Source organism: Podarcis cretensis, assembly GCF_951804945.1.
Source record: "Podarcis cretensis genome assembly, chromosome: 11".
In the NCBI taxonomy this organism is placed as follows: Eukaryota; Metazoa; Chordata; class Lepidosauria; order Squamata; family Lacertidae; genus Podarcis; species Podarcis cretensis.
Genome location: NC_137180.1, coordinates 41,270,310 through 41,297,002, shown reverse-complemented (window position 1 = coordinate 41,297,002; position 26,693 = coordinate 41,270,310). Strand labels below are relative to the sequence as shown.

The window sequence follows — 26,693 nt, the reverse complement described above, 5'->3', positions numbered from 1 at the left end:
TATTCTTGCTGTGTTGTTTCACAACTGGAACATAACATGTCTGTCATATTACTTACAAATAATATATTGTTTAGAGCAGTTCTTTATACTGTGTAGTTTACTCGAAGTAGTTATTGTCTAGAATTTATGTTTCAGACTAAGACATACCCTGCAGAATGTGAGAACATGATCCAGACTTCAAGTCACAAAGCTGTACTTTGGGGCTTTTGGTACCAACTGTAAGAAGAAAAGACAAAATACATTAAGAGAAACACACTCTGCAACTTAAAATTGCAGCTATAAAAAAGCACACAGAGAAAGTGCTAGTTGTGTTGTATTTTATATATCTTTGGGGGGCTTTGAATAAATGTATTACAAAAGTTACAAATTCCCCCAATATTTTTTTTTCTAGTAGCTGTATTCTGCACCTTCATTCAGCTTATTTACCATAACATTAAAATAAACAGAACAGGGTGAACAGATATTCTTTTATTCTTTATAAATTGACACAAAGGAATGTTTCATAAATGAAGCATTTGGAAGTACAAACAGAAGTCCACTGTGTGCAAATTACAAACTGGACACTGTTAAAAGTATTTATGGCTCTTAAGTCTAAATGCTAACTTGTACCACAGTAATTTGAGCCATCTCTTATCTTGAATATTGTCTCAGTATTCTAACAAGGCAGAATCTGAAATACTGATCAATTAATAAAAGACCAATTAATGCATATTTAGAAGGTACACTGTATTTTTTTAAACAATGAATACAAATACATACATTTAATTAACAGCACAACTCTAGATAAAATATTCTGTCTTATTAAGGAAATTACTCTGTTTTGGTAAATGTGTTTGATTTATGAAGAGCCTTAAAGAAGATGCTGAAAGAGCTAGAGAACTGGCCAAGGAGAGAGCCCAGGAAGAACAAGCATGCTCTGTCCCCCACTCTGCCTTCACACCATTGGCTGCTTGGCATCTGCCACTTCAAACATGATTCAGATTTTCATTTATAAAGTAATTCACAATATATAGGCATCATGGCAACAACAAAAATATTCTAACAATGCAATCAGTCTGCATGCTTACTCAGAAAAAGTCCTGCTGCACCTACTGAAACTTTTATCCTAGTATGTGTATTTTAGCCTGAATGTAGGGGCTGCAGATTTCAATGGCTGCAAAATAGTAGGCAAATAAAAGATTGCAGCACAATTCTTTGCAAATTATTCAGAGGTAAGCCCCACAGCTTTAAATAGTGATTATAGGATTGCAGTCATAGCCTTTTACCTACCCTGCCCCAAAAAGGTAATTTTAAAAAGCAAGGTTAAAATGTTCTCACTAATCCAGGTTAATCCTTACTGAAAAACACCAAAGTGATTTGTCACGTGGCTGGTGCTTTTTATTAGATAAGAGTCAATGCACATTAGAGGATATTTCACAATGTCTCTTTAATAATGTGTAGGTGATTTTTATCGTTTGTTTTTTATTACTTTGGTCACAAATTGCTTAGGGATATTTTTAGTAGCAAGAGATGCGCCAATTGGAAAAAAAAAAACCCAACCCCAAAACCTCCACCCAGCCCATTTTTCATATTCATCTAAACCCGTTTCCTAAAATTAACTGGAAGCACAAACATCTAGATAAAGGTAAAGGGACCCCTGATCATTAGGTCAAGTCGTGGCCGACTCTGGGGTTGCGGCGCTCATCTCACTTTATTGGCTGAGGGAGCCGGCATACAGCTTCCGGGTCATGTGGCCAGCACGACTAAGAGCAGTGGCGAACCAGAGCAGTGCACGGAAACACCGTTTACCTTTCCGCCGGAGCGGTACCTCCGCTCTTTACTTGCACTTTGATGTGCTTTCGTACTGCTAGGTTGGCAGGAGCAGGGACCGAGCAACGGGAGCTCACCCCGTCACGGGGATTCGAACCGCCAACCTTCTGATCGGGAAGTCCTAGGCTCTGTGGTTTAACCCACAGCACCACCCGCGTCCCTAAGTTAACCCTAAAATTAACCGGAAGCACAAACATCTAGGGGCCAACAAATTCACAACTATCTCTTGGTAAGAAGAAACTGAAATTAACTGTAAGCCAAAAGCATTTGCTTCTACAGCTGACCTTTTATCTGAATACAAACCTGCGATTAAGCAATGCTTGGTAGCAACTGGAGACATATGATGACTGTACACTGTTTCCGCAAAATGAAACACATCTGCTGGCTGTCAATTGAAAGACAATATGTTTATTTAATTTGAATGTCCTGATCCAAATCTTAACATAAAAATAAGATTTTAAAATCTTATGATTTTATGAAATATATTGTGAAATATGGCATCAAAACCCCATCCTGCGAATGCCTTCAAATTGTACCCAGGCACACACTTACATTTGCAAGATGGGATCCGATCCTAACCAAAATTGATATTTCTGCCAAAATGATTAGTTTAAACCTGCTAACCATGACAATGTAAAAAACAACAACATAGTAGTACGTACTGGGGTATCAAGAAACAGCAGAATTTTTTTTTAGTGAGAGTGGCTTGTATTAATACATTCACCACCTGCCATGAATAAAGAGAACAGCAGTAAAACGAACAACAAAGAAAACTATCATTTGAATATTATCCAAGGCAGGTAAAGATGAAACTGGGTTCAAAAGAGGTTTGTAGGCACCTTGAAAGCTCTGTGGAAAGCCTGCCTACACACAGCACTTTGCAAGCATTAATAATCACCTTATTGCTGGGGCTTGAAACACCCTGTGCACAGTGCTATGTAAAAAATGTGTCACCTGATGTCATTATGACATCATGTGGTGACAGGTAGGTGGCTTGTATAACTGTAATCCAAATCTAACTCTGTTTCATCATGCAAATGTTATTAGCATGGCGGCAGAAATGCAGATTAGGAAGAATACATCATGAAAATCACACGATACGGAGCTGTTTGCCCAAACTGCAAAAACTTTTGATTATGCCATAGACTTCCTTTGTTTAAATTGTACATGACTTTGTTTACTGTCTGCCTCTATTAGTGAGTCAACTGACTTACTTACTCTAAAAGTGATCTTACCAGCTAGATTTGCATGTTTAGCTTCCCCAACTATGGGTCCCTGCTTGCCAGACACAGATTCTGGATCAAATCCTGGTACCATAAGACTTGATCCTGCTGCAAATAATATATAGGCAGCCTTGCAGAAGTTGAGTAAACACTTGTAATTACGGTTTTTATAATGTATTCTAGAATTTGAGCTTCCCATGAAACCCAAACACATTTCCGCTTTCAAAACACTAAATACTTAACCCAACAATTAAAGATATGACTTACTTGTAATGTGTTTGTGTCCCATATTTTCAGGGTTTTATCAAATGAACTTGACGTAAACATGCCAGTATCATGAGGGTACCACTGAACTGTTTCTACACTGAATTTATGAACATTAGGATGACTTCTACAATGCAATAACAGAAGCACAAAGGTTACAACCGGCAGGTGTTTGCCCTAACTATGTGCTTAAGCCTTTGTGGCTTAAGAAGCAAAACTCTGAAAGACCAGGGTGGGGGGTGGGGAGTCTACGGTTTCTTCATTTAAAGTTTTCTTCTCTACATTTATGATGTGGCAACCCTCCTCTGAATGTTAGTTCAAATTATATTTGTACAAGTGGGGATAGAAGAAATTGGATTATAAATATGGAATATAATATCAAAGGGAACTGCATGTGCAAAAAAAGGAAAAAAGGAGAGAAGCTCTATTTTGCAAAAGGTTTATGATGGAAAGTGACTTTATTATTTACAAAGTGAACTGAATAATGCTAAGAGGACTTGGAATTTAATTTAATTGGAAGTATAATTGCTCATATATCTTCAGTTGGAAGGAAGGATGAAAGGAATCTGTGAACTGCCAAGTTTCTTTACTGAGTCATCTGCAGTTTGACAGACCGCTCTTCTTCCAAGGCTGACAGGAATAATAATAATAATAATAATAATAATAATTTATTTATACCCCACCCATCTGGCTGGGCTTCCCCAGCCACTCTGGGCGGCTTCCAAAAAAAATATTAAAAACTGTAATACATGGAGACAACAGGTAATATTTACTGGGACAGAGTGACTTTTGCAGCTGTTGTTAAAGTTGCAAAACAATGAAGCACAGGACGGAGCAATGGAGAAATTTCTGGAACAACAATGGGATATCAGCTCTGCCCAAAGCATGATGGGTAACAGCAACAACCGAGGGAAAGAAAGACATAACATCTTACAAGGAGAGGAAGAAACACCACAGACAGAGTAACTGCCATACACAGGAGGAGGAAGGATATAGTTTGAGTTCCTCACTTGTAGTTTTATAAATCATTTAATATGTTAACACAAATGGAGGCTATGAATATTGCAGTTGTTGTATGAGGGATTATTATTATGACCGGAATGTAATTGAAATCAATAAGATTTTGAAATGCAGAAATAAAGAAAACCATCAAATCTAGCACGCCGGGGGGGCACTTTATCTAAATTATATAATTCAGTATTTGAACGATTGGTATTAATAATTGTATTATAAATAAGGTACTGTTATAATGAGACTAATATTGGACTGTAATTGAAAATAATAAAAAAATTATTAAAAAAAGAAGCAGATCTCTGCAGGTAGTGGCTAGGGCACTAACAGCACTAAAGTTCCTTTAATGATTCAAACAGGGGAGAAGGTCTAGCACAGCTCAGGTAACAACCTTCCCAGCCAAGCAGTCTACATCTACTCAGAGATTAGGCCAAGTATACAGACACACATGGACAATTTCGTGGGGTCACCTGTCTTTTGTGGGAGTGGCTTGCCATGCTAGATATGAGGAAGCAGAGGGTTCCATGCCATCTCTCTTTAACTTCTAGAAAAAGCTTTACAGTGGTACCTCGGGTTAAGAACTTAATTCGTTCTGGAGGTCCGTTCTTAACCTGAAACTGTTCTTAACCTGAAGCATCACTTTAGCTAATGGGGTCTCCCGCTGCCGCCGCACAATTTCTGTTCTCATCCTGAAGCAAAGTTCTTAACCTGGGATAATATTTCAGGGTTAGAGGAGTCTGTAACCTGAAGCGTATGTAACCCGAGGTACCACTGTACTACCATTGCATATGGCAGTCATGTTCCTCACTGCGTATGGCCCAAAGGAAAGAATGCTACATCATGGCATAGTTTTGTTCCCAGGGGCCTTCTTGTTAAACGAAAAGTAAGGATGGCTGCCGCAACTTATAAAACTATACATGTCTACCCAGAAATAAGTCAATTTGAGTTCAGTGTTGATTAATACCAGTTAAGTGGGTACAGGATTCCAGTTTAATTTGTGGTAAAATGTTTTTCCAAAATTTTCAGGAATGGAAGAGGATCTTCTTGGAAGCAACAGCATGAAGGAAGTATATAAAGAGATACTAGTGTTATAATACAACCATTGAAAAACAGTAAAACAGTGTAATATACACAGAGACACAGTATACAAGACAGCAGAACAGATAAAAACAGGAAACCAATAATAATAGGCTCCAATAACAGAGTTCTAGAAAACCTTGGTGAAAAGATTTGTGTTTATCAGATGTCTGAAGCAACGGATGGATCATGTTTCATGTATGGTAGAGGGAATGGCATTCTACAGGGCAGGAACAATGGCAGTAAATGCCCATTTTGGAGCCACAGTTCTGCGTATTCTATATGTTAGAGTGCTGCAAGTAAAATTTCTCCAGATCTAAGTGATCTTACAGGTCTATACAGGGACAGGCGTCTTTCAGATAACCTGGCGTCAGGTTGTTCGGGACTTTATAAGTCGTCAACATGACCCTGAACAAGGTCCAGGAGCTAATAAGCATCCCGTGCAAAGCTGCAATATGTACCAAGGTTCTCCACCCAACAACCTGGCCACAATAAAATCGATGTCTCAATATTACACCATCTAATGATACTCTGTTATTGGATTACCGGCATAACAATGCAAATTTCACCTACTCCAGACTTTATTTCTTCTTTTGTTTCCCCTTATGGCAACAACAGCTGTAGTAATGTTCGCCCCCACACGCTTGCCCCTCCCATCTCCTGTCTCTGCTCTCCGGCCAGACTAGGACGCCCAGGGCAAGGTTGGCGGGCTAATTACTTTTCCCAAAACAGAACAAACACGACCCGGTAGGGCTGCCACCACTCCCTCTTGTCCAGGGGACCCAGAATCACAACCCAGGGAGAAGGCTGTGACCCGTTTAACCTGGCTGTCCCCCTATTCCGCAAGCTGCCTCCACAGACTTGCAGGCAGAAGTTCTACGGTAGAGTGTAACCAAGCGTAAGGCTAGGACTTAGCTATTCCCTCCGGAAAGGCACACAAACTAAAACAGTTTCATTCTTAAAAGGTTTATTTTAAAAATAACATAAAAAACATGCTAGAATAGCAGGCACTCTTTTGAACGTTACAGATAAGAAAATAACAAAGGTACATAGTATAACTAGCTATACATACTCACAAGCTCTAACACACAATAGGATAGCTGAAATCTTTAGGACTCTGCAAGTTGAAGGCTTTTGAAGATCTCCATTTCAAAAGATGAAACGACGGCTATTAGGATGGAACAATAGAGCCGGGCATCTTTGCGAATTGCAGAGCAATGGCATAGACCGAAAGCAAAGAGCAAAGATCAAGACAATTCCCTGATCTTTTATTCACAGTTCGCACTTGGCGTCGTAACTTTCAAGCCAATCATAAGACTCAAATTATTTTTGAATACACCAATGACCGGCTTGCTGGTCAATCAATTTACTTCTTGACAGCTGGGCCAATTTGAAATCCAAACTTTAAATCAAAGGGGTTCCTCCCTTCCGTGGAAATTAGCCAGAGACACATCCCCAAGCAATTCAAGGACAGATAGCATCACTGAGGGGGGGATATTTACACCCTCAAACTCAGGTGTTAGATCTTTTCATTAAATCAAGGCTTCCTTGGTTCCAATAAAGCTTTCAGCTAAGGAGCCATCTAGTCTAGAGTTTAAAGATACACAACCTCTTTCCCAGGGTCCCTGTGGCTGATGAAACTCCCACAAGGCCTCACTCCTCTTACTTGACCAAAGAATAATTTTCTAAATAAGACTAACTTTACTACAACAGCCATACAGGTAGATCTCATCTTATCCGTGGGTTATGCTCCTGGCTATCGGGACATATATGCAAAATCACATACAAAACAACCCCTGGAATGATCCTGCATGACTATCCCTTCCTCTACAAAGCTGGCACTTAGCGGGCTTTTTAAGCCGCCTGCCTTGCCTACCGTGCTCTGGGAAGGTAGCACAAAGTCTCCCATGAGATCTGTCCCTATTATTTATTTATTGGCGATTTGCGTAAAGCTGTGATTGTGTAAGTAAAATAAGTGTTGTGGGAAGGAGGAGTGGTAGTAATTTCTGCCTTCAGAGTAGAAAGAAGGAGGAAGAACCCAGACACTGAGGTCCAGCACCGAGGGCCTTCTGGCGGTTCCCTCACTGCGAGAAGCCAAGTTACAGAGAACCAGGCAGAGGGCCTTCTCGGTAGTGGCTCCCTCCCTGTGGAATGCCCTCCCACCAGATGTCAAAGAGAACAACAACTACCAGACTTTTAGAAGACATCTGAAGGCAGCCCTGTTTAGGAAAGCTTTTAATGTTTGATGTATCACAGTATTTTAATATTTTTTTGGAAGCTGCCCAGAGTGGCTAGAGAAGCCCAGCCAGATGGGCGGGGTATTATTATTATTATTATTATTATTATTATTATTATTTACCATGCAGACAACACTAGCTAGCAGTACATTGTAAACATACAGTATAATGCCAATAAAAGGTATATTTATAAGGATTCCATTTGTAAAGAGTACATACCTTCCCACAGAACAAACAGCTTTGCAGGTATAGCATGGTTTTTGGCTAAGGTTTTCAAGATCATACAATACAATAACACCATCAGTGCCACCAGAAAGCATGCTGTAAGAAAACAAATTACAACTAACTTAGACACATTAGACTCGGGGGGCTGTGTGTCTTAAACTCCCAAAAGGTAAGTCCAAAATTAAGGTTGTATTGTGAATCTGAACATTTTCCTGGAAATTTCTCAGCTGTAGTAAATCAAGTGGAATCCAATTTGATGTGTATGACTCAAAACTTTTTAAACAGCCGTGTCATCTATATGACCCATAAAATTATCAATAGTAAAACATATTTAGGTAAGAATTCAAGCAGGAACAAGCCACAGCAACCTCCAGGCTTATGTGCTTCTTTTCCTGTGCATCCAGAAAGAGCTCAGAAGCTATTGCTTACACACTTTTTGAAACTCAGTCTTGTCATGTTGAGTGGACAAACCAACAGTTGTTAACATTAACTACAGTTTGTTTCAAACAAGCCAGCTTCAAATGATAGTTATTAAAGTTACTAAAGCTGGCTTAAACCAAACCATAGTTTGAGGTCTGGACTACATACCATGCTGTGATAAATCAGAAGCTTCCAAACTCCTTCTCCCAGTTGTGCAGGAGAGGAAAGAGGATAGCACATTAGTCTTGAGGGTCGCAAAGAACTATTTCGTCAAAAAAATAGTAATTAGCCATTGTAGTTCAAAAGCTTTCTTTAGAAAGTAATTTTATTGGGCTACTAAGACAAGAGTGGCCACTTTTGTCCTCCTGAGGTTTCCACTACTTCAGGAGTCATTTGCCAGGGATCACATGCCCATGGTGAGTGGGGCGCGTGTTACATCAAGTGGTAGACCGAGAAAAGATCTCAAAAAGCTTGCTGAAAGAAGGTGGCTTTCAATAGGCCCTAAAAAGATGACAGAGACGGTGCCTGTCTAACATTCAAGGGAGGGAATTCCAAAGAGTAGGTGCCACTACACTAAAGGCCCACTTCCTACATTGCAAGGGATAGACCTGCTAATAAGATGGCATCTACAGGAGTTCCCTACCTGCAGTGATGCAGTGATTGATTGAGTACATATAGAGTGAGATGTTTTATGTGTCCTGGTTCAAAGATGTATAGGGCTTTATATACAACCATCACCCTGAACTTAGCTTGGTATTTGACAGCTGACTGGGGATGGGGGGGTGGAATCATCACCATCATTTGTACCCTGCCCATCTGACTGGGTTGCCCCATAGAACTGTACACTTGGAAGGGAGCACAAGGGTCATCTAGTCCAACCCCCTGCATTGCAGGAATCTTTTGCTCAACCTAGGGCTTGAATCCCTGATTAAGAGTCTCATGCGCTACCAACTGAGCTATCCCTGGGGATGCAAAGTGGGATGAGGCTCTAGGATCTCCTGGATGGAAATAATGAGCTGTTCCCTTACCAACTAGGGCTCCTCCTCCTTGACTTAGGTCTTGGGGAAGACAAACATTCCATGGTGTTTGATTCCTGATTGCTGTGGTTGTGTGGGTAGGGATCTACCCATGGTGTTTGCAGCATGGGTTCAAGTCCTGGGAGTTCTCTCTCTTTTGCAACTTGAATTCCTGCTGCCTGTTTTCCAGTCTCCTACCATACTGTGCAATAAGCCACTGGAAAGTGCTGTTGCTGGCATGTGCAATTGGCTCCTCTGGTTGGATGTCCTGGATTCTTCTTAGCTGCTTGGCAGAACAGTCTTTCTGCACAACCACCACCCTGGGTGGTCGTCAAATCTTGGGTCTCAAGAGGGTCTCTTATAGTGTTAAGGTATCTTACCTAAGGAACTATGAGGCTGCTGTTGAATGGGCAATCAAGCTTTCCCTTTGTGTGATGTGCTTCTTAGCACCAGAACAGGATTCAATGTTGAGTCTGTAAAGATGTGTGGGGACTGGCAGTAGTAAGGCTGTTGCTGCCCTTGCCATTGGGACATGTGGAGTAGGCATGCCATGGTGTGCACAGAGTAACAAAGAGAACGTGACCCAAAACCAGAACTATACTAATTTTTGATGAGCCAGAACATAATTTTGTTGCCTGAAAGAATCTGTCAAACCTGAACTGAACAGAAAGGTAGGTATGTGTGTCAGGTTACTAGTTCACAATCATACTCCAGCCAAACAACAAAACATCTGATGCGATTCATTAGTAGCACCAGAACTAGAATGAGCACATACAATAAAACCAACAGCTGGAAGGATTTGTATATTTTGGATCTGTACAGACTTCTATAGGTCTTCAGGGCCCGTGGAGGAGCACAGTGCAGCAGCCTACTAGCCTAGTAAAGGCACTGGGAATTGGGGAGATGAGTGAGGATGCCCTCCTAGGCCCAGGATATCTGAAGGAATATTCAGCCCAGACACTGGGGAGTATGGTGTTTGTGTGGGGAAGGATCATTGGAGATGGCATTCCTTTCTGGACTGGTTCTGAGGTTTTCTGCTTCCCAGGGGCTTAAAAGTATGTTGAACACTTTTTATGCTAATGCCCAGTGGTTACCCTATCATGTAGCTCTTATGGTATGAATTGGGCTAGGATAGTACAGTGGTACCTCGGGTTACATAAGCTTCAGGTTGCATACACTTCAGGTTACAGACTCCGCTAACCCAGAAATAGTACCTCGGGTTAAGAACTTTGCTTCAGGATGAGAACAGAAATTGTGCTCCGGCAGCGCGGCGGCAGCAGGAGGCCCCATTAGCTAAAGTGGTGCTTCAGGTTAAGAACAGTTTCAGGTTAAGAATGGACCTCCGGAATAAATTAAGTACTTAACCCAAGGTACCACTGTACTTAGTGGGAAGGGAATGTTACTTTTAAGTTTGAATCTGCCCGTTTTGACTAGTATTGTATCCATTCATTATGTTACCAATTTTATTAAACAAAACATTTTCAGAAATTGATTTTCTTTCCAAAAAATTATCAATGGGAAATTTTCAATTATTTTATTGAACATATTTTAAAATATGTTTTATACAATACGTTCCACAATAAAACATATAGTAATATCATGTACATACTATCGACTTTCCACAGGTTCAATATCCAAGGTGTTAATACCACTTCCATGGATTCTTTCTATATCTTTATTCTTGTTTAACTCCAGGCTCAGCACCCTTAACAAGAAGAACAAAGGCATTAAGAAATGTAATATATGACACAACTTCAACCTATTCAAAAATTGTCAGTATCAGGCACTTCAAGCTGATCCATCAAATTCACCATTCACTGCTTAAGTGGACTCACAAATCAGTTTCAGAAAACTGATCTTCTGCATGTTGGTGGAGTATGTTTAGGATACATTTACATTTACATCAAACAATAAAAATGATAAATGTATCAACAGGCATATAATGCTAGAAAGAAAGTCCATAAAACAACAAATCTTCAGTTGTATATATTGTAGATATCCAATTTGCACTCACTTGAAAGAGAGTGACATATCTGAATCCTATGCATATTTACTTGAAAGTAGGTCCCAGTGGGTTCAGTAGGATTTACTCCCAATAAGTGTGCATCAGATTGTGGCCTCTGAAACTTAAACTGCATGGTAGAAACTAATAATAATACCCTAATTAGACACTAATAATAAATTTAGGACATCTAGTGGACAAAATGATTTGAGTAACAAATGAAACTTCTGTCATCAGTGAACTAGTATTTCAAGTTCCAAAAAACTGTAATCATCCCTGAACTGGGGTTCATTAAGGTTGTCTTAATTGCCATACATTCAAAACTGAATGAAGTGTCATTGCAATCTTATTCAAGTGTATGGAAAAGCAAGCCATATTAACTATGGGACACACTTCTGAATGAACAATTATAGGATTAGACAGCAAAATACGTCACTAATTTGACAACATTCTGGTTACTAGAATGGCATGCAGTACTTGTTCTTATAGTTTAAAGTATGCATTGTATTACGGACCCAGAAATGAATGGAGTTCAGATGCTTTAAAACAGGTATGGCAAACCTTTGGCTCTCCAAATGTTGCTTAACTACAACTCCCATCATCCCTGGCTGTTGGCCCTGCTTCTGATGGGCCAAAGTTTCCCTATACCTCCCTGACTACTGATAACATAGTTTAAAAAGTTAGAAAACCTACATGTTAGAATATTCTAGAAAGAACTTGAGAATTGGTCTTGAACAGGTTGCTAGGCAGGGTGGATTAAAAAAAAGATTTAAAAAACAAAAACAAAAAAGAGATTTTTTTAATTTAAATTGGATTTTTTTAAAAATTTAAATTGTATTTTTAAAATAAAATGCTTTTGGAGGAAAAATCTTTCTAAAGATAGTTTTCTATTTAAGTTACATTATAGTCCAAAGGCTATTCATCAGGAAATAAGGATTTGTTTTAAGTTTTTCATGTGTGCTAAAACTCAGTCTGTTTTTTAAAAAAATCATTTAACCACATCAGTTAACAAACATGGATACCTATGCTATAATGTTATTGTTTTAGTTAAATAAATTGTTTAAATTGTTATTAAGGCAATGATGATTTTTCTCCTTCCAATTAAGTAGAGCAGAAAAGTTGTCCAAATATAAATAATAATTTCATAATTATCTGTTTATGTATTTGTAATAGAATAACCAAATCAGTAATTTTTGATATAATTGTAAAAACTATTCCGAAAATTTCAGATTCCAAAAATGAAACCTTCATCGGGTTGTAAATATTAAGATTATACCAGCCAGAATGAGTCTTTCTGTAAAAAAATGATTTAAATCAAATCTTACTGACTAGTGATTTAAATCATTTGATTTAAATCAAATCCATCCTGTTGCTAGGCAAAAGAAAAATCGCCCCAGCAACAGGTGCCTTTTTAAAGGGCATGTGCTCAATAAAGCTCAGTCAGTGTGTAAATGCACAGAAGTGTAAATGAGTCAACAATTGATCTCAGAGCTGGATGGCTAGAGGAGAATGAATTATGTTGTTTTATTTGAACCAGTGTAAATTTTTGTAAATAACAAAGATTTTATGTACAGTGGTGCCTCCCAAGACGAAATTAATCCATTCCGTGAGGCTCTTCGTATAGCGGTTTTTTCGTCTTGCGAAGCAAGCCCATTGACAGCTTAGCGGATTAGCGCTATTAGCGGTTTAGGTGGCGCTGTGGGTTAAAGCCTCAGCGCCTAGGACTTGCCGATTGAAAGGTCGGCGGTTCGAATCCCTGCGGCGGGGTGCGCTCCCGCTGCTCGGTCCCAGCGCCTGCCAACCTAGCAGTTCGAAAGCACCTCCGGGTGCAAGTAGATAAATAGGGACCGCTTACCAGCGGGAAGGTAAACGGCGTTTCCGTGTGCGGCTCTGGCTCGCCAGAGCAGCGATGTCACGCTGGCCACGTGACCCGGAAGTGTCTCCGGACAGCGCTGGCCCCTGGCCTCTTAAGTGAGATGGGCGCACAACCCCAGAGTCTGTCAAGACTGGCCCGTACGGGCAGGGGTACCTTTACCTTTACCTTTAGCGGATCAGCTGATAAGCAGCTTATCAGCAGATCAGCTGATAAGCGGCTTAGGGCTTAGGAAAAGGGGGGGGGGAAACCCCCGCAGGAACTCGCAAGACATTTTTGTCTTGCGAAGCAAGCCCATAGGGAAATTTGTTTTGCGAAGCACCTCCGAAACAGAAAACCCTTTCGTCTAGCGGGTTTTCTGTCTTGCGAGGCGTTCGTCTTGCGGGGCACCACTGTAAAAAGAAACTCTGCTGCAAGCCTGAATAAGAATACAACCCAATAAGAATACAACCCAATCCCTACACACATCAATAATGTTATGGGCCGAGATCCGAATGTTCCGGAACTAACAGTTCCAGAACTGGATGTTGCAGAACCAGATGTCTCAGTACTGGATGTTCCAGAGAATCCAGTGAGCACTGAACATAATGTTCTGGAACACCCTAAGATAGGAATTTTGTGTTTCAGTTTCTACCTTAACATCAGTTTCTCTATCCTGGAAAGTTTCTTCACTCATTGCTCTTTGTCTCGTAACCTGTTTTGAATTTTCAATTTGTCTCTGTGTCTCACTTTGATAATCTCTGACTTGAAGGAAGACACACTTCAGAAGTATTTTGTCTACCTTGTGCTTGCTCATGAAAAATGACATATCGACTATTACACTTTTGCTTTTAAGAGATTCGTCTATACCCTTTTGTTTGAGAATCATAATCAAGAAATTAACACTCTAACTCCCTTGAAGAGTTTCCTGCGTGTATCAGCTTGAACATGCACAAAACATTTACATCCAAACACACGCAAATACCCTAAGTTGGGTTTTACATCATAAGGAGTAGTGTTAGCTACAGAGGTATACAATCTATTTGGAATGTAGTTTGCTGTAACCAATGATTCTGCTCAGAAAACCTCTGAACAGTTCTCCTTTTAATTGTGCTCTAAGCATTTCTTGGTGGAAGCTCCAAGTCTCTGTGCCCCTGTCAACCCTTTCCAGCTCAGAGCCAGGTGTACATAAGCTACACTGCAACTCGCCCCCCCCCCTCCATCTACAGTTAAACAATTTACAATCAGAAGAACAGGGTGAGTCCTAAAAATATGTATCTCAGGTGTCAAAGACCAGTATGAAGTGGTGGGTCTTCAGCATATGTCAGAAGATATACACTGAATGTGCCACATGCACCTCTTTGGGGAGGGAATTCCACATTTGAGGGGCTGTCACAGAAAGCCAGTCAGTGTAATGTGATCCCCTGCAGTGGTGCAAGGGTAGGACTCAGGGCCAGTGTCCCACTTCACAAAAGAAACAGGTGGTTCCTCAAATACAGAAGAGCTGGTTTAGAGCACTTTGAAGTAAGTGAAGCAATAATAATAATAATAATAATAATAATAATAATAATATTTATTTATTTATACCCCGCCCTCCCCAGCCAAGGCTGGGCTCAGAGCGGCTTACAAGCAATAATAAAAACAAGTTAAATGATTACAACTTAAAAACAAAATTAAAAAATACTGAAACATTAAAATATTAAAATGTAGCCTCATCGCAGAAGGAGAAGGAAAAGAAAAAAGAAAGAGAGGGAGGGAATCAAATTGGCTCCAAGCCAAAGGCCAGGCGGAACAACTCTGTCTTACAGGCCCTGCGGAAAGAAATCAGATCCTGCAGGGCCCTGGTCTCGTGAGGCAGAGCATTCCACCAGACCGGAGCCAGAGTTGAAAAGGACCACAAGGGTGGTCGTAGGTACGAGGGTCCTAGGCCGTGAAGGGCTTTAAAGGTCAAAAGCAGCACCTTAAATCTGATCCTGTACTCCACCGGGAGCCAGTGCAGCTTGAAAAGCACTGGGTGAATATGCTCCCATGGCAGGGACCCCGTGAGGAGTCTCGCTGCAGCATTCTGCACCCGCTGGAGTTTCTGGGACAGCTTCAAGGGCAGCCCCGCGTAGAGCGAATTACAGTAGTCAAGCCTGGAGATGACCGTCGCATGGATCACTGTGGCCAGGTCGGGGCGGGAAAGGTAAGGGACCAACTGCTTGACGCGGTGAAGGTGGAAAAATGTCGCCTTGGCTGTTGCTGTAACTTGCACCTCCATGGAAAGGGAGGCATCAAGGATTACACCCAAACTCTTAACGGAAGGCAATGGCACTAATTGGGCCCCCACAAGAGAAGGGAGTTGGTCCCTCATCCCCATGCCATCCCGACCCAGCCATAGGACCTCTGTCTTCGAAGGATTTAGTTTCAATCGGCTCCCACGAATCCATCCAGCCACAGCTTCCAAGCATCTGGTCAGTGTGTTCGGGGCCGAGTCGGTGTGGCCATCCATCAGCAGATAGAGCTGAGTGTCATCAGCATATTGGTGACAGCCCAGCCCAAAGCTCCGGATAATCTGGGCAAGGGGGCACATAAAGATGTTAAAAAGCATTGGGGAGAGGATTGCGCCCTGCGGCACTCCACACACCAAGGAGTGGCGTGACAACATTTCCCTCCCTAGTGCCACCCTCTGTCCCCGACCAGAGATAAAAGAGCACAGCCAGTTACGGGCTATGCCCTGTATCCCCACGTCTGCGAGGCGGTGGTCCAGAAGATCACGATCAACCATGTCAAAGGCTGCTGACAAATCTAAAAGGATCACCAGTCCTGACCTGCCTCGATCCAGCTGTCTACGGAGATCATCTGTTAGGGCAACCAGAGCTGAAATGGAAACCGGACTGAAATGGATCTAAAGCCAATGTTTCCTCCAGAAACCTACCAAGCTGTTCAGCAACCGCTCTCTCAACTACCTTACCCAGATATGGAAGATTTGAAACTGGGCGGTAATTGGATAGGTCTAAGGGATCTAATGAAGTTTTCTTTAAGAGTGAACATACCACTGCTTCCTTCAGTTCCCCTGGGAATGTCCCCGTGTCAAGGGACAAATTGATAATTTCAACAGGGGGGTCCGCACATCTGGACACTCCCTAATCAGCCAAGACAGGCACGGGTCAAGGAGGCAGGTGGTGGGCCTACTAACTTGGAGGAATCTATCCACATCAGCAGGGAGTATTCGATCGAAATGGTCCAACACTGGACCTGAAGTCAGTCGAGGGGCCTCCAGTTCAGTCACTGTATCTAAATTGGCAGGGAGGTCACAGCGGAGCAACAGGACTTTCTCCGCAAAAAAGCTCGCGAATGCCTCACAGCTGTGGGTCGAATTTGTGCTTAAATTTGGTTGTCCTCCTAAGGACGTTATTGATCTAATTATTCTAAAAAGTTGTGCCGGGCGAGAGCTGGCGGATGCAATGGAAGCTGCAAAGTAAGATTTCTTAGCAACTTTCATAGCCATCTCATAGGCTTTCATAAGCGTCCTATAAGATGTTCTTGAGGCTCCGTCACGAGTCCGTTGCCATGCTCGCTCTAGCTGTCTGAGATCCCGCTTCATTTTCCGGAGCTCCTCAGTAAACCAAGGGACCCGGTTTCGACGGGGTCGCAGAGGGCGCTTAGCCATCTCATCAATGGCTGCCAAGAGCCGGTTATTCCAGTCCTCAACAAGGTCATCTAATGAGTCGCCAGGAGGAGCAGGGTCCCGCAAGGCTTGTCGGAATCTATCAGGATCCATCAGTTTTCGCGGACGAGCCCAAATAGGTTCACCACCCGAGCAGGGGAGGAGCGGGAAGTCAATCTTGGCTTTCAGAGTGTAGTGATCAGACCATGGCACTTCCACAGGGGGGAGCATGATCACATCTATGCCAGCCCCAAAGATCAGATCCAGTGTGTGTCCTGCTTGATTAGTGGGGCCCAAAACAAACTGGGATAGCCCTAGTGTTGCCATGGAAGTCACTAGGTCCAGAGCCTGTGAGGAGGGAGCGGCATCAGCATGGACGTTGAAGTCTCCCAAAACCAGTAGGCTTGGGAACTCCAAGGCCCAGCCTGCCACCACCTCCAGCAGGTCTGACATGGTGGCTGCCTGTGTGCTGGGTGGTCGGTACACCAGCCAGACAGCCAAGCTCTCCTTGGTGCCCCACACGAGACCAACACATTCAATGCTGGAGATCAATATACACATTGCCATCTAAAGAGAGGGTTCACCTTTAGTCCAGAGTTCACCCAACTGCACCACTGCTCCCTTTTCTATGTATGCACATACTCTGAACACCTGCGAAAGGACCTGTCCAGAGAGTCTTGCTCTGCTGGGATGCAAACCCAGGCACAAATCACAATACCACACAGCTCCTGAATGAGATCTAGCCAGCTAAGTGACACATTACCATGATTTCCCAGATGTTTGTGACATCAAGAATTGCTTTATGAATTACTAGGGTTCAAACACTGTAATTAGCCCTGCCTGTACTTTTCTGCACTTCATTTTCCTTCTACCTCACCGTTTACAACCCCCCTCCCTGTAAACCATGCGCATGTATGTATGTGTGTGTATAAAATAACTCAGGATAACATCTCATGTATCTGATGACACGGACCACAGTCCACGAAAGCTTTTGCCGCCATAAATGTCTTAGCCACCAATGCACCCCAAGACTCTCTGCAGCTCTCGGTGCCATAAGAACCAGACAGCCAGAAAGAGCTGCCAGGCGAGGCCAGAGCACAGCTCCGGCCTGCCCTAAGCCTTGCTTTACCTCCTGGTAGACTCAGCTCGGCGAAGCCTCAGCGGGTCTTCCAAGCCTGCTTGGCGGGCAGAAATAAAGCCCAACATGACGAAATGTGATAAGCCGCAGCCACGGCACCGCCATGTTGGGGGAGCGAACTAGCGCTCATTGGCTCCGAGTGAGAGCCCCTCAGCCAATGCGGGGGCTTGTTATTTAAAACGTCGTCTCCCGTCGCCAGTGCTGAACGGGAACAACACAGCGCCCATGCGCAGAGTTTTGGAGGCGGGGCGTCGGCGGGTCGGCGCGCGCGCACTCCACACCCCTAGTCAGCGTCGGGCTTAGCTTGAGCTGCGTCAACGGCGGGAAGCGGACGTGACATTTAAACGGTTTCTCGACGGTTCGAGGCTCGCGACCGTCACGTGTTTGAATCCTGTCAGTGTGTGGGGGGGGCAGAACTCGAGAGAACCGCGCATGCGCTTTATTCTTCTTCCACAGGCATGAGCGGCGTCTGGCGGCTCTTGCGCTCGCTGAGGCTCCGGGTTTTGGGGCCAGCGAAAGAGTATGTCGGCGCAGACCCCCAGGGCAACAAGTACTACCGTGTCCCGAAGCACGAAACCTGGGCAGGTGAGGGGAGGGAAGGAGGCGGGGCGAGTCGGTCGGAAGGTCAAACCTGGGTTATGTTTACGAGCCGCGCGCTCTCCTCAGAAACGAGCCCGAAGGTTTTTGCGTATCCAAAGTTCCCTCTGGCCGAGCTGGAATAACGGCCGCCCTCTCGGTCGCTCACACGCTCCCTGGAGCCTGGCGGGAGTTGAGAGCCCGGCGTCGTCTGAAGGGCCACAGGTTCCCTACTCCTGCCTTTTGCTTCCATTTAGTGGGCAGAATCCTCTCTTCAAAAGCCACCTCAGTTGGGCTTTCTCCCAAGGAATGGTGTATAGTATTATTAATCTGTATATGATGGAAGCTGCCCAGAGTGGGTGGGGCGACCCAGATGGGCAGGGCACAAAGAATAAATTTATTATTGTTGTTACTATTAAGGCTCTGAAGACCATTGAGAGCTAACTTATTACATACTTCAGGATCCTCTGCAAATTTTTAGGGATCTCTGGGCTTGCTGGCAGTGATGCAGGCAGCTGGATTAAACTGTCACTTTATAAATTAATATTTAATATTTTGTTGGGAGCCGTCCAGAGTGGCTGGGGAAATGGGCGGGGTATAAATAAAAAAATAATATTAATTCTTATTATTTCCCACAGTGCCCCAGTGCGATACTTGGTTGGAATTGTGGGGAATTAAAAAGGTAGTTTTACATTCAGCTGTCTGATGCTGTACCAGATCTCCAAGGCAGGCATCGCCAGCGAGCCTCTGGGACATTGACAGCTGCTCAAGGATGCCAACTGCTGACACAAACTCTGTGAATAACCAAAGCCCCAGCCATGTCCACTCAACACTTAAATAGTATTCTATTAAATGGGACTTAGTTAAGTGAGGCTAGGGTTGCAGCCTAAGGATTGCACGCTTACCTGGAAGAAAGTCTAATCAAAGTTTTATTCTGATTAAAAATGCCCAAGGATCGGGCTGTATGTCTGATAGATCTCAGTGGAACTTACTTTTGAGTAAACATGCATTATATTGCACAGGGCTTTATTTTGACCAAAGCACATGCACATTTTATCTCCTTCACTGTTTAGGCATGGTCCAAAGTCACTTTGGGGCCCATATATATAATTTCTGCCTTAGTACTGTACAGTGTTCCCAAGTTTTTGATACTTGGCTTACTCTCTGTGTGTGTTAGATTTCAAATAAGAGGTATGCTGCAGTTTTGCCCTACTGAAGGAACATTCCAGTTGTTTTAAGACAGCATAAATTATACCAGCTTTCCTCAAGATGGTGTAAAGTTACACCAGATCCAATCCCATTCTGGAGCAAGCCTACTAGTGACTGAGCTGGCCTAAGCCCATCAGAGGGAAAACAAACACTTACACCACCCTTTATGTTGATATAAGTTCCACTGGACTGCTAGGTTACATGACTGAGCAGGACAAAGATAAAATCCAGCTCTGTAACTGATATATATATATATATATATATATGTGTGTGTGTGTGAAGATTTTGGAAGTTCCACATAGAGCATATTGAAGTAATCCATTCTTGAAGTAACCAATGCATGAATTACTGTGGCCAAACTCACTCAGTCCAGGAGCAGTTGTAGCTGTTGTACTAGTCACAGCTGATACTAGGTGTTTCTAGCCACAGAAGCTAGCTGGGCCTCCAGTGAAAACACTGGATCTAGAAACACCCACAGACTGCTCACTTTCCTCTTTAGGGAAGGAGCACAACCCCATCCAGAACAAGAAATTGAAGACTTTCTCAGGCACTGGAACCACTCAACCACAGTGTCTCTGTCTTGCCAGGATTCAAGCTCAGCTATTTTACCTCATCCATTTTACCATGTATCTGGTAGACTGCACTAATTTCATTAAGATATTAACCAAGTTATTCTGTAAGTGAAACTTAGGTTTGTATTCAACATTAGTTCTACTCAGTTCTACTTAGTTGAATACAACCATTTGTATTTACATTTTAAAAATCTATTTTTATCTACCGTGACCCTAGTATAGTTAAAATAAAATTCTTTATGCTGTTATTTTTTCTAGTTGCCAAGAGAGCTATGCTCTCTGATCAGAAAGTAGCTTTACTGGAAGGTCACATTTGAGCTAAAGTTCCAATCAGTAATTTACAGATTGGGATTTGGAGAGAGACAGTTTTAGTACAGAAGCTGCCACTTGCCAGCCCATTGTTAGATTTCTTTATGTATCTTGAACGATGAGGCTCTTTTTCCATGAAGTCATCTAGAAATAAATGATTAATAATCACATTTTAGAAATTAGCGCTGAAATTCTAGATCTTTGTACATCTATGATATTTTGAGTTTACACTTGAAAATATGAAGTATATTGTGCACATGGGCACAAGAACAGGGTCTTTTCTGCAAAGGCCACCAAATTATGGAATTTAATTGTCAGCCATATCAGCTCAGCTTCATCTCTTGTGTCTTTTGAACAGGCCTGAAAGATTCATTTCATTCTTTTGTCTTTTAATATAGGATGATGGTTACCAGATTGTAGTTTTCAATGTGCCACTTTTTTCTTATGCTTTTTTATATTTTTAGAGATCATTGGATATTTTAAATGTGTTGTGCTTGTATGTTTGGTTGTAAACTGCTTTGAGAGATAGTCTTGCCTGAAAAGCAGAATAGAAGGGTTTAATTTAAATAAATATTATACTGGTATACCGCTTGGGTTGCTGTGCTTTACTGCAGCTTTCTATTGAGTTTACACTTAGTTGGAGACCTGAATGTCTGCGTGAAAGGACCCTACATAGGATTGTAACTTGTCTCAGCATTACCTGTTCCCAACTATGTCTGTATGACTGCATATTCTCAGATTTTTTAGCACGTTAAACTTGTTAAAAGATTAGTTTGACAGTGATTAAATAATACAATTCCATCATGCTTGTCCCGAGAGAAACATCCAGGCTAAGTCATTTACTCTGAGATGACTTCTGAGTTGCCACTCTTGAAACTGGATGAGCTGGAAGGTGGGATTGGACACTTAAGCAACCATGATTGATGACTCATTTTTAGTATCTCAGTCAAGTATTTCACTAAAAAGGGTAGATTTATCTGTGTAATACATTTATTATTTTACTGTATAACACTGTCAGGGCTTCACCATAGCTTTGCTACATGATGAATTGCCCTTGCTATACCAGCCTATATTGATTTTCAAGCTATTCATATCTCAGTAATTACAAAACAAGTTCCTTGTACAGTTTATGCATTTTATTACAACATGCATTCAGTGTGAAATAACTCTTCCTACTTGGTAATATGAATACAAAAATGGTTTGTAATAGTAATAATGAAAAATTATGCTGCAGCATAAAACATGCTAGACATTTAATATCTAGCACATATCTTCTAATGCATATTGTAAATATGTTTTAAAAACTTTTTAAAAAAGTTTTGAGATAGGTAGTACAATATTAATCAATAAAACACATATTCAGTATGGCAGGTTTAAGAGAATGAAAGTGGTGGAGGGGAATCATCACTGGTTTGCAACAAATCTCATTTCATTGTCATCCTTTGAACAAAGAATCAGTGCAAGTTTATATATGAATACCATCACTTGGTTAAACAAGATCGAGCAGGATTTTTCTAAATAAGTTATTAGCTGGCACCATTCTTCGAGTTCTTCATTTGAAATGTCAAGTTTCAAATAATATAAATGTTCCCAACCTTTAAACACCATTGTTTGTTTTTCTGACTGCCTAGAATAACCTATATCCAGATTATGTTTTTGGCGGCTGCAAACAAGACACCTAAAAGGTTCTTGCGCTTATAAACTGAAGTTGGCCAATGAAGAGCAACCAAGCAGGAATAATAATAATAATAAATAGACATTTGTATACCACCCTTCATCCGTAGATCTCAGGGTGGTTCACAACATAATATTACAATATAAAAATGGCAAAAAATATGACAGCGTATGGTCTTGAATGAATTAATTTGGAAGATGCTTATTCTCACCATCATAAATATGTACTAAGATCACAAAACTTCAAATATTTGGAACCTCAGTTTGTATCCATTTGGTAAGAATCAGGCTCACCTCATACAGAGATGAGGATGCTCAAGTTTCAGGTTCTCACACTTCCCTCTCTCCTCCTTTCTGTGATGTGCATTTTAATCTTGACTGAACTATCCTGACTGACAAAGAGAAACGTCATTTGGTCTACTTCATAACATTTTTTATTATCTCTTTCACGGTGACACAATTAGTTTTTTTTTAATATGATTCAAGGAATTAAATAAGATATAATATGAACCCTTAGCTTAAACGATTTTGTGGCTTATTGGGTCAGCTAAACAAAGCTTAGCTTGCAGCTATATTTATTTGAACAGAAAAAAGCAAAGTAGTATTAATCATTTTTAAAGTTTTGAAAGTTACCTAAAGACACATGGGGTTGCTTGGAATATAAAGGTTACTTAAGATCAGAGGCAAGTTTATTAGTAACAAATAATCATGTTAGTTACAAACATGCACATCTAGCTGTTGTTTGGTACTCTGTGGATACACCCAAACAAAGCTAATTATTTTATATTTACATTTGTTTAATTTGAGCCCCTGCACTCCCTACTAGGATGTTTTGTTGCCCTGGGTATGGTTTGTCATAAAAGAGTAGGATTTTAAAGCAAAGATAAGTAATAAATCAGTAGTTTCATTGAGATGATCAAAGTACTTTTTTTTGTTTCTGTTTTTAAACTTCACCTTAGTTTCTGAGGCCAGGTGGGTAAATCAAAGGCTGAAGCAAGTTAAGTTGGTGTTAGCACATGATGAGTGACTGTGACCAAGTATAGAGTCATCCAGTTTGTCAGTTATAGTGCACCCTGGGACCAGTTTCAAAGATTCATTCTCCAACAGGATGTAGTCTTTTTATGGAGCAATGCCGGCTCCATTTCCTTGTGGGTAGAAGGAAAAGGTAGGGTAGTCTCCTGACATAAAAATGTGACATAGGTCATCATGCCAGAAAATGCAACAGGAATTTCTGTTCACCTCTTCCCCCAATGTGTTCCCCAAAGAGACTGCAGAGGGCTGTGAGACATGCTGACACAGATTTAGGGGAGCATCACAGATGTTGCAGGGGAAGGAGATGAAGCGGAAATTCTATTGTACAAGCAGAAGTCAATTATGCAACTTTTGTTGTTGTTTAGTCGTTTAGTCGTGTCCGACTCTTCGTGACCCCATGGACCAGAGCACGCCAGGCACTCCTGTCTTCCACTGCCTCCCGCAGTTTGGTCAGACAAATGTTTGTAGCTTCGAGAACACTGTCCAACCATCTCGTCCTCTGTCGTCCCCTTCTCCTTGTGCCCTCCATAATTATGCAACTAGAATTAGTTATTTAGCCAATATCTTCTGTTTTTTATATATCATATTTTCATGCTCTTGAAACATACAGCAGAAATGGCATGTTGCATACCACTTCTGAGGTTCTTTGTTTCCAGTCTTCATCTTTGGAAAAAATGGTAATTGAACCAGCAGAGGGAGTACTAAACCCTTAGAACTACTGTATAGGTTTTGCTTTAGTCCTAGTTGGTTTCCTTTTGAATATCCTTATGAAAAATACAGTAATGTATGAATCTAATCAATGCCTTAATCACTTTGGGCAATATTTTTGAAACTGGGTTCTGAGCAGAAGGGGTTGTCCCTAATTGCCCATGTCATACTGATAATGGCATATACACAATGAAGTTAAAAATTTTCTAGAGTACAGTTGTGATACTGTAATAGAAGAGGAAGATGAAATGACAGGAGGACTGTACAGGTCTTTTTTCTATGTGCTGATAGGGTCCTAAGAACTGATGCACCATCTGTCATGATTTTTTGCTTTCACTACAGAATCTATTTGGAGTAATTAAGAGCTGTTATGTGAATAAGCATCTACTTGGCTAGATTAAGGAAGGCAGGGTCTGTTTATAAAAGCGTCAACTACTTGTTTGCAATTTTTAAGCTATAAGGGTGGATGTTTTTACAAAACTATCAATTCTTAGTACATTCATTGTCTAGTCGCTGATAAAACTGATTTTTCTCGTCTTGTCTTTCATCCCATTGTTTCTTTTCATTCTTTTTAAATGATGCTGTAGATTTATATTAATGTATACATTGTATGCAGTATTGATTAGATACTTTGTACCTCAGAATGGGGGGGACAACGATGACACACAGATACTGTATACACTTTGTATAAATACTACCGTGGCATGGTTTGTGGGAAACTACTGTATTCTTTGATAAAACACAAACCTGTAGAATTTAAGAGTGGCCAGACGGCGGCAGCATTGATTCAAAAAGCTTTAGATTGATGGCTTGTCTGTGCATTCTTATTTCCTCTTGGCAAACAATATTGAGAGATAGGCCATATCTCCTGCCCTGTTCCATTTTAAAGAGAGATGCTCTAGATTTGGAACAGTACAAATACTTATTTCTTTATGAATCACTTCCCATAAAATATCTCAAAGTGATTTTACATTAAGAACAGCAACAATTTAAAGTGTCACATCATAATCACAATAACAGTGTAGAATCATAGAATTGTAGAGTTGGAAAGGACCATGAGGGTCATCTAGCCCAACCCCCTGCAGTGCAGGAATCTTGCCCAAGTATACAGAATTGCATCAAGGAATAGAAAAGTCAAACTACAAAACACAAGAGAGTGATAATAATACCAGTATTATCCTTGTGACAAATTGGCTAAAACACTAACACAATAAAGTAAAAATTTGAATAATGAATCATGATAGAGTGATGTTCATAAGGTCATTATAGCAATGCCTTATTCTTCAAGGGGCATGTGTTTCTGTAATTTGTACTTCCTTTATCCTCTTGTCTCATGGCATTTCTTTTTTATTTTAAATAATTTGATCATAAATTTAGATTTCACTTACAGATCCAAGCACTACTACCATTTTCCCATTGTAAATAGAAAAATAAGAATTTTGTTTTAGCAGAAATGTGCATTGGCAGAGTACTAAAATTGTACTCCTGTTGACCACCATCTAGTATTTGTGGGCAGATAATGTGCTATATCTAAATGTTTTTTAAAAAAAATGTTCCATGCGGGTGTGTTTTTTGGAAAAGAACAGTAAAATGGGTATCTCTCTGTAGCAAGACTTCCCCTCCCTTCAGCCTGACTTCCATTGTTAGGGAAAAAATAGCACCGTAGTCATAGCAGCTATTAAAATTCAAAATTGGAAACAAAAATTGCCTCACTTCATTCTCATAGGAATGCACATAGAGCCTTAAAAATAGCTCTTTAAGGGTATGAGCTGCTACCACTCATTTTGATATACTGTTAACATTGATGCCTAACAAATTTTGATAACTTGTTCCTGGATCAAAACAAGCTGGCTGTTTTGTTAGATTCTATTTCATGGAAATATTTCTTGTATTTTAACTTCAGTATATATGATCACTCTATTATTTTTTAAAATATTTTTACTTTAAGTTGACCTCTTGTAGAGCCACACATCTGCTCTATGCTTTTGTCATCCCCCCCCCCATCATAGGCAAATCTGTGCTAATAGTGGCTAAATTAGTGTAATATAATACTTTGACTTCATGAGAACTCTTCACTGGGCAGCTTTTAATAGTCCAATAAAAATCTGATGTTTCATCTGCAGTATAAAGAATGGTCAAAAGTCAGTTTTTCCTGTGATGGGACTCTGCCTTCAAAGAACCTGGGGGTCAGCTTCTGATTACATAGTATTGTAAAAATGCTGATTAAATGTATTCATAGGATCATCTCAGTTCCTAACAGTGCAAATAAAATTCATAAATTATTTTTAAGTCAGTGGTGGTATGCAATAATCTTGTTTTACAAGTTAACTCTTTTTACATTTTGTCCTTTTCTATAATCTGCCTCTGGGTTCTGAAACTTCAGATCCCTTTATTATCTGTTTTGTGGTGCAATAAGCAATCTAATATTGTTGTTGTGTTTTGCTGTCATAACTCTCCTTTATCTAGTTCAGTTTTATTTTAAAAATTTGTACACTGCTTAGTTTCCAAAACCTAGCAACATCATTTTAAAGTTTGGAGGAGAAAGGGATTTAAACCTTGATTTTAAGTTTTTGCCCAAGGAATTTCATTAGTCCAGTAGAATGCATATTTAGCTCTTGAAAACAGTATTGCACCTCTTGAATGAAATACACCTAGTCTGGAATGTTATTGTAATATGGTTACCCATTCAA

At 40.9% G+C, this 26,693-nt stretch overlaps 2 protein-coding genes across 9 annotated transcripts in view; one reads left to right on the top strand and one right to left on the bottom strand.

Annotated features, from left to right (window-relative positions):
* Positions 1 to 26,693, bottom strand: part of ERCC8 (ERCC excision repair 8, CSA ubiquitin ligase complex subunit) — a 355,379-nt gene that overhangs the window by 27,701 nt on the left and 300,985 nt on the right. For 3 of the 8 annotated variants that reach the window (XR_013843548.1, XR_013843549.1, XM_079995724.1), the window contains exons 1-6: positions 17,915 to 18,130; positions 10,892 to 10,987; positions 7,841 to 7,942; positions 3,300 to 3,423; positions 2,113 to 2,194; positions 148 to 216 (exon numbers count right to left, since the gene is read on the bottom strand). Coding sequence is in view for 6 of the 8 variants with exons in the window: in XM_079995724.1 (XP_079851850.1) it covers positions 148 to 216; positions 2,113 to 2,194; positions 3,300 to 3,423; positions 7,841 to 7,942; positions 10,892 to 10,987; positions 17,915 to 17,991 (550 nt within the window). In the remaining 2 variants the exon portion in view is untranslated. Of the gene's footprint in view, positions 1 to 147; positions 217 to 2,112; positions 2,195 to 2,471; positions 2,494 to 2,648; positions 2,698 to 3,299; positions 3,424 to 7,840; positions 7,943 to 9,294; positions 9,663 to 10,891; positions 10,990 to 17,914; positions 18,131 to 26,693 lie in introns of those variants that run through there. The other 5 variants (XM_079995725.1, XM_079995726.1, XM_079995727.1 and 2 more) reach the window with 5 other exon arrangements.
* The window catches only part of NDUFAF2 (NADH:ubiquinone oxidoreductase complex assembly factor 2), a 44,442-nt gene continuing 35,976 nt past the window's right edge, over positions 18,228 to 26,693 (top strand). Inside the window, exon 1 of the mRNA XM_079995886.1 lies at positions 18,228 to 18,508. Within this exon, the coding sequence (XP_079852012.1) occupies positions 18,382 to 18,508 (127 nt within the window). The 5' untranslated portion in view covers positions 18,228 to 18,381. The remainder of the gene's footprint in view (positions 18,509 to 26,693) is intronic.